Below are 11,316 nucleotides of genomic sequence, written 5' to 3'. Positions count from 1 at the left end.
AATAATAATAATAATAATTAATAATAATAATAATAATATAATAATAATAATAATATAATAATAATAATAATAATAATAATAATAATAAGAATAATAATAATAATAGTAATAATAATTATAAAATAATAATGATAATGATAATAATAATAATAATAATAATAATAATAATAATAATAATAATAATAATAATAATAAAGAAGAAGAAGAAGAAGAAGAAGAAGAAGAAGAAGAGAAGAAGAAGAAGAAGAAGAAGAAGAAGAAGAAGGAGGAGGAGGAGGAGGAGGAGGAGGGGAGGAGGAGGAGGAGGAGGAGGGAGGAGGAGGAGGGAGGAGGAGGAGGAGGAGGAGGAGGAGGAGAGGAGAAGGAGAAGGAGAAGAAGAAGAAGAAGAAGAAGAAGAAGAAGAAGAAGAAGAAGAAGAAGAAGAAGAAGAAATGAGTTTAATAGAGAGCGGGCAAAACCTTGGGGCCCTTACCTTGTCAAAGATGTGGAATCTATCTGTGAAGAGTTTGTTCAAATCTCGTTTGATCTGAGGACAGATGGAGATGGAAGGAGAAGTCATGAATAATCTACAAGTAATTGGCTATTTTCAAATTCAACGATAATGGACAAAACACATCACGTGACCCATCATATTACACCAACTTTGTCCCTTTGAAGCAGATGCTAAAAATAGATTTTAAAGTTAAAATGTCATCTCGCCCAGTTGTCTCTTGACTTCATCCTCTTCTCTCCATGTGGAATATAGGGGTCCCGAAAGCTCAGTTCGTAGAGCACTGGCTTCACACGCAAAGGGACCGATCGATCCCACCCCCTTTCCTGTCTACCCAGCAGTGAATGGGTGGCTGGGTCTGATAGATCTGGAGGACAGTACTTTGCGATAGACTAACGTCCTATCCAAAGGGTAGCAAGCAATTACTATTGACCGTTTCACGCTATAGAAACTGGGATAAACTCCAGCTGCACGGGAGCTACACAGTGACACGTCATGTAATACAAGTTCTATAACAGTACATTAATAATGTAAATACCACACATACATACATACATACATACATACATACATACATACATACATACAAATACATCCACACACACACAAAGACACACACACACACACACACACACAGACATGGGGTCAAAAGGACACAAATAATTAAACACACGCTACAGAAGTTTTACAATAAATATCTTATTTTTTATGAAAATATCAAATATAATTTTTGATTAAAAAAGATTAACACTTGCGATAAATTCATGAATAAATTATAAAACATTTGACACTATACAGGATACAGGGGTCACCTGCTACATGCTATAATATGTCACAGTTGATTAAAACACCCCTGAGGTGGTGTAAACAAGGTTGTGTGAAAGGGTCGTTTTTGTGACGTTCGCCACAAAGTACCCCAATGCTAAGCTATTTGGGTTTTCCCGATAGCTCAGTTGGTAGAGCACTCGCTTCACGCACAAGGAGACCGAGTTCAAACCTCTAGTGAAGTCTAGATTTTAATTCAGACCCCCCTTGTCCACCCAGCGGTGATTGGGCAGCTGGGTCGGTTAGATCTGGTGGAAAGTACTTTGTGATAGACTAGCGTCCTATCGAAAGGATAGCAAGCAATTGATATAGCCCATTTCAGACTATAGAAACGGGACTTCCGTCCAGAGGCACTTACATCGCTTGTAATGAAATGTTTAGAAATTTTTTTTTAAATGTGAGCTCCTACAAAAATGTTATGACCTGAAATTGCTAGATCCGTACCAATTTGCATACCAGCAACATCTCAGTGTAGAAGACGCACTATTAACCGCCACAAATTCGATATCAAAACACCTTGACCAAACGCCCTCGAATTACGCAAGAATCCTGTATGTCGACTTTTCGTCAGCTTTTAATGCCATGAACACAGATATTTTGCTTCAAAAGTTGTGCAACATGGATATTCCAAACTACCTTATTAAATGCATAAAGAGTTTCTGACCCATAGACCGCAATGTGTAAAATTGGATGAAAATATCCCCAACAAAAGGACGTTGTCGAACGGATGTCCCCAAGGCTGCGTGAGTTCCCCAATCCTGTACATCTTATATACCAACGACTGCAGACCATCCTTTGAAAATTGTTTTATAGGGAAATATGCAGATGATACTGCTATTCTTGGCTTATTAAAAGATAAAGTTACCGAAAAGAATTATTTCAAACAAATTAATACATTCACCGATTGGTGTGAACAAAATCAGCTTGAATTAAATGTTAAAAAAAAATGAAAGAACAGGTGTTTGGTGTAAAAAATAAAAACGACTTAAAGTGTGTGACGATCGGTAAAGATGCTGTTGAAATAGTTGAATATTTTAAATATTTAGGAATAACCATTGATAGTTCCCTCAATTTCTCTCAACATATTAATATAATATCTAAGAAAGTTGCCCAAAGATTATACATCCTAAGGAAATTGAGAACATTCCAAGTAGGGAAGAAAACTATGTTAAGAGTTTATGACTCATTGATTAAAAGTGTAATTGCGTTTGGCTGCACCATATGATTTGGCGGATGCCGACTTAAAGATAAATCAAAAATCTCAAGATCAATCAAAGAGGCATCAAAAATAATAAACCATCCTCTTGATGGAGTAGAAAGAATTCATGGAAAAGCAATAAAAAGGAAAGCATTCTCAATTACCAACAATAAAAAACATATTTTATACCATGAATTTAGTCTTTTACCATCTGGGATAAGGTTTTGTCAGATTAAATGTAGACCTAACAAGTATAAATAAACGTTCGTTCCATCAGCAATAAAAATTTTGAATAGTTCAGATGGTACAGCAAAACCAAGGATTGATGCGTTGACTGATTGACTGATTAATGTATTTTAATGTTAGATTAATTGACCAATTGTTAATGATGATAATATTTGGTGTCGAATTGCCGCAAATGTAACGAATTGAAAATGAAATGAATATGTTTATGTTGTGTATATCGCACGCGTGAAAGAAAGAGAGGAAGAGAGAGATAGATAGATATATAGATAGATAGATAGATAGATAGAGAGAGAGAGAGAGAGAGAGAGAGAGAGTGTGTGTGTGTGTGTGTGTGTGTGAGAGAGAGAGAGAGAGAGAGAGAGAAAATAAGTAGGAGTGAAATACCTGTTCAATGTTATAACAAGTGTAACTAAATGACAAATGCCATATTTATGGACAATAAAGATCTATTGTTATTATTATTATTATTATTATTATTATTATTATTATTATTATTATTATTATTATTATTATTATTATCATTATTATAAACTCCGGCTCTATGGGTCTAACGGCTCCGAAGAACTACTTTTAAGTTCTTTGGAATAACCAAAGAAAAAATTCGCTTTCATCAGTTTTTCTAGGTTAAATAATGAGAAAAAAAGTCTGATAATCAAGCATCACAATAATAATAACTATCTAGCTGTCTAACGTGTCGAAAATGTATGGACAATGTTGATACTCTGTCAACACTTTCTTGAACCTTTGAAAAACTATTTCAGCTATTCTAAATTATTCTATTGGCGGTAGATCGCCATTTTTTTGGTTGTGGGTAAAGAGTCTTTTCAAGGACTCAACCATGTGCCGCCCAGAGAGGAACTGGAACCCTGGACCTTGCGATCAGAAGGACGAGTGTCATACCACAAGACCACTTAGCCGTACAATATATTACGAGTACAAGGTATTACCTCCCCTATCCTGGTGTCTGTGGGATGGTCCTTGGACTGGGGTATGGCCATCCAGGTCTTGGCTTTCTCCTGGAGTCGAAGGACGGGTGGGGGAGGGGGGACGTCTCCAAGCTGGTATTTCTGACTGACGTACAACCCGTCGTTCTTTCTGTTCCAACCGCCAGGCCTGGAACCACGAGGGAGGTGTGGAGGGGTGAAGGAGAGGAGGAAGAAAAAATTGTCAAATACCATAGATTTTGTGTAATACTTTGGTTAGGTCGGTGCTCTTGTCAGGATGTGGGGATTGAAAAATGAATTTAGAAATAGATCTTGGTTGGAGGCTGCTGAGATATCCTGAACAGAAAGAGTGACTAATAGTAATAAACTTTTAGTGAATATAACATCTTTGAAAAAGAACAAAATACTAAACACGGAAAGTTTCAAGCTCAAAACCCTTCTTCAGCCAATGATAAAGAAAAAACAATAAATACATTAACACAGTACTAAAAACCCAGATCGACTAAATATTTCGTACATCCTCAGAGATGAAATCGGAAATATCTAGTCGCCGATCTGGTTTTTTTTTAGTAATGTATGTACATTTTTATTGTTTATTTTGTTGTTGTTGGCTGAAGAAGGGTTTTGAGCCTGAAACGTTCCCTATTTGGTATTTTTCTCTTTTTAAAACTGTTCTAGTCATTTTTGTTTTATTATTTTTACAGTCATTGTGTCATTTTAACTAAGGAATTGTGCGGAACTGAGCGGATTATAAAATAATAATGAAAATAATAAAAATCCTTTTTTTCAATCAAAGGAGAAATCTGTCTCTAAGGTCTAGGGAAGACTGGAATAACCCAGGCGTCAGCCGCAGTGCAGCGCCGCAATTTAAGCTAGGGCGAGGTGACTTGCTCAAAGCCCACAGCGCAGCAGCGGGTGATCGAACTCGGTACCTTTTGGGTAAGAAGCAAAGACCGTACGGCTGAGTCACGTTGCCTCGTTATTAAACTATGAATGAACAAGTATAACTATCAAGTATTCGTCATGTCCTAAAGCCAGTAGGTGGGAATATGTGGCCTAGTGGTAAGACACTCACTTTCGGATCGGAAAGTCCTGGATTCGAGCCTCGCTCGGCGCATAGTTGAGTCCTTGGAAAAGGCTCTTTACTCATATTCTCTCACCGTGCTCAGGTGTAATATGAGTACCTGGCCGTTAACAGCGTTGTCCCTGTCTGAAAAAAATTATAATATCGCCTAAAAGGCGTCATGTACCGTCCTACATGTTAAATGTTGCTGTTGGCCTGGGACCCATTGTAAAGCGCTTTGAGCACGTTTAGCGGATATTGCGCTATATAAAATCTCAATATTTCTTTTTAAAAATTTTAGGTGGGTCTAGTCAAAGCTGAAGATACTTACTCCGAACAGAAAAGGTCCAGGAAATTGCTGTAGTTTATGCTTGGCGAGTCGTTGTTGGATTTCTGGCTGAGTCTGACCACCAGTTCCTCGAACTGCCTGTCGGTCATGTTGGTTTTCAGGACTGAATTGATGACGTTACGTAACTCATGTGCTGGGATGGTGCCCGTGTTGTTCTTGTCTCGATCTCTGTGGGGGGAAAGACATTGTGGTGGTAATGAGTTATAGCATAGCCTTCGTGAACCTTCGTGACCTCATAGCCAGTCAGAAAACACGACAATGACAAACAAAAGGTGGACAGTTAGTAGTATTACATTTTTAAAAGGTAGTCCTTCATATCCACCTGGCCCATGGAGCCGGGGTGAATTTTTAATTCAAAAAAGTGAGTGGAGCAGGCACTTTTGTTGGTAACAACAACAGATGAAGTGAATAGAAAAGTGCCAGAAGGCAATAGAGAATAACATTTTTTTTTCGCGGCGGTGATGGGGTTTGAACCTGCGACCTCCACTCACTTTTCTGAATTAAAAATTCACCCCATATACCGGAGCATACTCATGTCTCAATTGTTTCTATGTTATATGTTTGTGTTGAGAATATTGGCTATAGATAGTATGCAGATGACGTCACTCAGGCTTTTGTTATGGTTTTTGCCATCCGCGTTTGTGAGTTGTTCTCACTAAACTGTATTAACCAGACTATAAAAGTTCATGGTTACACAGAGTTTGTGTGTTGGTCCGTTATACTTCCGGATGGCAATGTTGTGAACTCCTTGGCCAAGCGCATTCTATCTATAGATAGTTCGAAGATGACGTCAAACAGTTCTTTGTTATTGTTTTTTTTTGCCATCCGCGTTTATGAGTAGTGCTCACTGAACTGTATTAACCAGACTATAAACGTTCATGGATACACACAGTTTTGTGTATTGGTCCGTTATACTTCCGGATGGCAATGTTATGAGCTTCTTAGCCAAGCGCATACTATCTATTAAGCTTAACTGCTGGCCAGGTAACTTCGCGATGGTTGTGTGTTGGACCCGCGGTCTCCAGTAGTCGGTGAGAGAGAGAGAGAGCTCTAGTAATGAATGACCTGAGTTTGATACGAATTATTTTTGGATTCGTGGATAGCTCATACGGTAGAGTCACGCTCTCACCGGCCAGGCGGAGTTGTTGTACCAATAAGGTCACAGGTTCAAACCCCATCACCGCCGCGAAGATTTTTTTTATTCTCTATTGTCTTCTGGCACTTTTCTATTCACTTCATCTCTTGTTGTTACATAGTTTTGTGGGTTGGTCCGCTATACTTCCGGATGTATTTTAGGTAAGTGTCAAGTTAAAGAAGGCTGTGTGTGTACTCATCGTGCTCGTGGTAACAAAGAATCTCATTGGCTGATCAGGTGAACACAACTCACTGTTTACTTTATGATGGTGGTTGTTGCTATGCGTTTGGATAAAATACTCACAACATCCGCCAGCCAAATTCAATATTAACAAAAACGCAAACTGTGTGTAACCTTCAACGTTTAAATTGTCTGATTGATTGAATTTAGTAAGATCAAAAACAAACAGGCTGTCTAAAAGGACGAGAAAGCTGATTGACGTCAAATTCGTTTCACAAAAGATACGGTTATATTGATACTGTAAGCTTACACATAGTCAAGATGGTTGTTTCAGTCCCTTTATTTTTGACTTATTTAATTCCAAAGACTTATACATTCTAACGCGAGCTTTAACGCGAGCTTTTATATGGCGCAATATCCACTTAAAGTGCTCAAAGCGCTTTACAAAGGGTCCCTGACTAACAGCAACATGTAACATATAGAACGACACATGATGCCTGTTAGGCGATATTACATTTTTTTTCCGACTGAGACAATGCTGTTAACGACCAGGTACTCATATTAAACCTGAGAATGTGAGTAAAGAGTCTTTTCCAAGGACTCAACTATGCGCCAACCCAGGACCTTCCGATCCGAAAGCGAGTTTCATACCACAAGACCATATAGAGCACAATCAATTCACGATAGTCATCTCAGCCTTGTGAGAGACAACCTAGTCGATTAGTGGTTGCTGACTCCATACAGAACTCTGAGAGCTCTTAAGAATTTATGCTATGCCTTTAGCCAAAAAAAAACTCACAGCACCCGCCAGCTGGATATAACGTACCAACACACATAACTATGTGTAACCTTAAACGTTTATAGTCTGATTGATAGAATTTAGTGAAAACTACTCATAAAAATGACTGGCTAAAAACAATTTAAAAAAAGAACTGAGTGACATCAATTTCGTTCCGTCTATTGACCTCATCCAAGAAACATAAATAGTCAAAATCCCCACGTGACACCCCAACAATCAAACGAGGGTAAGTGATTCACACATTGTTTATGGTGTGCAGGAAAAGGTTTGCCGGTTGATTATCGTTGTCGGACACAATCGTTTGTGAACAGTTATATCACGGTCTTGTGGTATGATACTCGGTTTCGGATCGGAAGGTTCTGGGTTTGAGCCTCGCTCGGCGCATCGTTGAACCCTTAAAAAAAGATCTCCGATCTCACATTCTCTCGCCGTACTCAGGTGAAAAATAAGTACCTGGCCGATAATAGCTATGTCTGTCGAAAAAAATAATGTAATGTCGCCTAACAGGCGTCATGTCTCGGTCTACATGTTACGTGTTACTGTTAATCAGAGACCCCCTGTAAAGCGCTTTGAGCACGTTTAGAGGATATTGTGCTATATAAAAACTCAACATTTTTTATACCGCGTATTTTCATTCATCATTCCGAATGCATTACACAATGCTTCATCCATTCCTCAAATAGACTTTGTATATCAAATCTCGACATCCTACAGTACAAGTTGATTGTTAGGAGTCCTTTTGTGTATAAAAATCTTGAGATGTCAACGAGCAAACGGAGCTGCCGTCTTAAGGAAGTTTGTTCCAGTCTGGATCGTTCTAGAAAGAATGAACGTTTCCGGTAGTTGGGGTGGAATCGTAGATATATGTTACATATATGCAGGTCTAACATCCTAGCAAAACTCATTTCACCCGAAAACCCTCCTTCGGGAAGGTCTGAGGTTCGATTCCAAGATGGGAAAGGGTTTTTATCTTAAATGATTTTTTATTGCGTGTATTTTGCTGTTTGATTTGTCTTTTGTTGGGTCTTATCAGACTTACTTAAGCATGTTGAGCAGTTTGTTGTAGTCGTTCTGAAAGAAGTTGCTGACACAAGACTCCATGTTGTCCATACGAACTGTCTCCTCTGTCTTAATGTGTTTCTTACGGACAGTGCTGGACGGCGATAGAGTCAGAAGGAAGAAATCAAAATGGGGATATAGGCGGGGAAGTCTTATCTAAAACACAATATTTACAACTGATTATTCTTTTCCGATGCTTCTTGTTATTATTATAATTTTAAACTACTACTACTACTACTACTACTACTACTACTACTACTACTACTACTACTACTACTACTACTACTACTACTACTACTACTACTATTACCACTACTACTACTACTATTACCACTACTACTACTACCACTACTACTTCTACTACTACTACTACTACTAATACTACTACTACTACTACCACTACTACTACTACTACTACTACTACTACTACTACTACTACTACTACTACTACTACTACTACTGTTACCATTACTACTACTACTACTTCTACTACTACTTCTACTACTGCTGCTACTATAACAACAACTCTTACTACTACTACTACTACTACTACTACTACTACTACTACTACTACTACTACTACTACTACTACTACTACTACTACCACTACTACTACTACTACTACTACTACTACTACTACTACTACTACTACTACTACTTCTACTACTATTGCTGCTGCTACCAATACTACTACTTCTACTACTACTACTACTACTACTATAACAACAACTCTAACCACTATACTACTACTACTACTACTACTACTACTACTACTACTACTACTACTACTACTACTATTATTATTACCACTACTACTACTACTACTACTACTACTACTACTACTACTACTACTACTACTACTACTATTACTACTATTACCACTACCACTACTACTACAACTACTACTACTACAACGACTACTTCTTCTTCTTCTTCTTCTTCTTCTACTACTACTACTACTACTACTACTACTACTACTACTACTACTACTACTACTACTACTACTACTACTACTACTACTACTATTACTACTATTACCACTACCACTACTACTACAACTACTACTACTACAACGACTACTTCTTCTTCTTCTTCTACTACTACTACTACTACTACTACTACTACTACTACTACTACTACTACTACTATTATTATTACCACTACTACTACTACTACTACTACTACTACTACTACTACTACTACTACTACTATTACTACTATTACCACTACCACTACTACTACAACTACTACTACTACAACGACTACTTCTTCTTCTTCTTCTACTACTACTACTACTACTACTACTACTACTACTACTAACTACTACTACTACTACTACTACACTACTATTACTAATAACATTACTATTATTATTATTATTATCATCATCATCATCATCATCATCATCATCACCATCATCATCATCCCCATCATCATCATCATTATCATCATCATCACCATCATCATCATCATCATCATCATCATCATCATCATCATCACCATCATCATCATCATACAGATCATACAACGGACCAACCTGTTCTCCACATCTCTGGTCAGGACTCGATTGGCGATGCTGCTGTCGGTCTTGGACTGGAACCGTTGAAGGAACTGGTTGTAATTGACGAGGCCCTGTATCACGGCAATACCGGCTCGCTGTAAGAAGGCATCCAGATCGATGGCGTTGACGTCAAACCCAAACTCGCTCAGAACACGCCGGAAGTCGATTCTAGTGACGTAACCATCATTCATGAAGTCGAACAGCTGGAAAGCAGCCTGAAGGGCACGGTACGATTCTTCAAACTGAGAAAAACAAACACAAAAACAAAACAAATTTATGAAAAGTTTAGTTTGACCATGGCGGTCCCGATAGCTCAGTTAATAGGACACTCGCTAAACACACAAAGGGACAGAGATTGATCCCGGGTGCAGATTTTTTTCTGACCCCCCGTCCCCCCCCCCCCCAGCAGCGAATGGGTAGCTGAGTCTGTTAGATTTGGCGGAAAGTACTAACGTCCTATCCAAAGGATAGCAAGCAACTGCTATGTGTCCGTTTCACGCTATAGAAACAGGGATAAACTCCGGCTCCATGGGCCGAATGGCCCTGAATTACTACTTTTGTTTGATTATAGATTTATATAATCCGAGATGTTCAACGAACGTCTTTTGGCGTGCACAATTAAAGACCATTAATTATTCTTTTCGTCAAAATAGATGTGATGTAAAGATTGTGTTAAATACAACAAATCACTTATTTTCTTTCTAATAGCTGCATCACAAGGACGAATGAGATATTAGTGTGTTATTCATCGTGTTTCGTTGACAAGGGGGAAATCCGAAACGTCCGAAATCTGTCTTCGTCTAATAAATTGAAACTTACAATTCAACACTTATCGTTTTTTTTCCTTATATACATTCCTTACATATTAATTATATATCACAATAGCATGGCTTAATTTCATGACATGTTAAAGAACAGGCACTGGTGTCTAAGATAAAGTTCTGAAAAAGCTTGTATTTTTTTTAAACTTGCGTTTTCTTTCTGCTTTTTCTAGCACCGTTTCCTTCACACTTTTTCAAATCTTAATCTTTCAGTTTGGTGATATCTTATACTATTCTACACATGCATTCAATAATTCATGTATTCAGATCTCATTGTCAGTGGTCAGCGGCTATGTGGTCTCGCTTTGAAAGGTCTTGAGTTTGAGCCTCGCTCGGCGCATAGTTGAATCCTTTGAAAAGGCTCTTTACTCACATTCTCTCATCGTACTCAGGTGTAAAATGAGTACCTGAAAAATGTAATATCGCAAAACAGGTGTCATTTATGTCTCGTTCTACATGTTACACGTTGCTGTTGGTTAGGGACCCCTTGTAAAGCGCTTTGAGCCAATTAAGTAGATATTATACGCTATATAAAAGCTTATTTTGTATTATTGAGTGGAATTCATCAATCTGCATCTGCCGCATAGACTTCATCGTTGGACATCACGACAAAATAAATAAATAAATAGACGAATCTAAAATAAT

At 38.0% G+C, this 11,316-nt stretch overlaps 1 protein-coding gene across 1 annotated transcript; it reads right to left on the bottom strand.

Annotated features, from left to right (window-relative positions):
- Nucleotides 1–473: 473 nt before the first annotated feature.
- LOC144961109 (uncharacterized) lies at nucleotides 474–10,092 on the bottom strand (the record flags this gene model as incomplete). The annotated part of the gene is made up of 5 exons (XM_078894420.1): nucleotides 474–527; nucleotides 3,708–3,873; nucleotides 5,099–5,284; nucleotides 8,270–8,383; nucleotides 9,827–10,092. Coding segments are annotated over 5 exons (786 nt in total), but the record flags the coding sequence as incomplete, so codon positions are not given.
- Between the last annotated feature and the right edge of the window lie 1,224 nt (nucleotides 10,093–11,316).

The sequence above is a fragment of the Berghia stephanieae genome, unplaced genomic scaffold (genome assembly GCF_034508935.2).
Source record: "Berghia stephanieae isolate SIO BIC M18660-M18661 unplaced genomic scaffold, UCSD_Bste_1.3 scaffold1427, whole genome shotgun sequence".
In the NCBI taxonomy this organism is placed as follows: Eukaryota; Metazoa; Mollusca; class Gastropoda; order Nudibranchia; family Aeolidiidae; genus Berghia; species Berghia stephanieae.
This window is presented reverse-complemented; position numbering and strand designations above follow the sequence as displayed.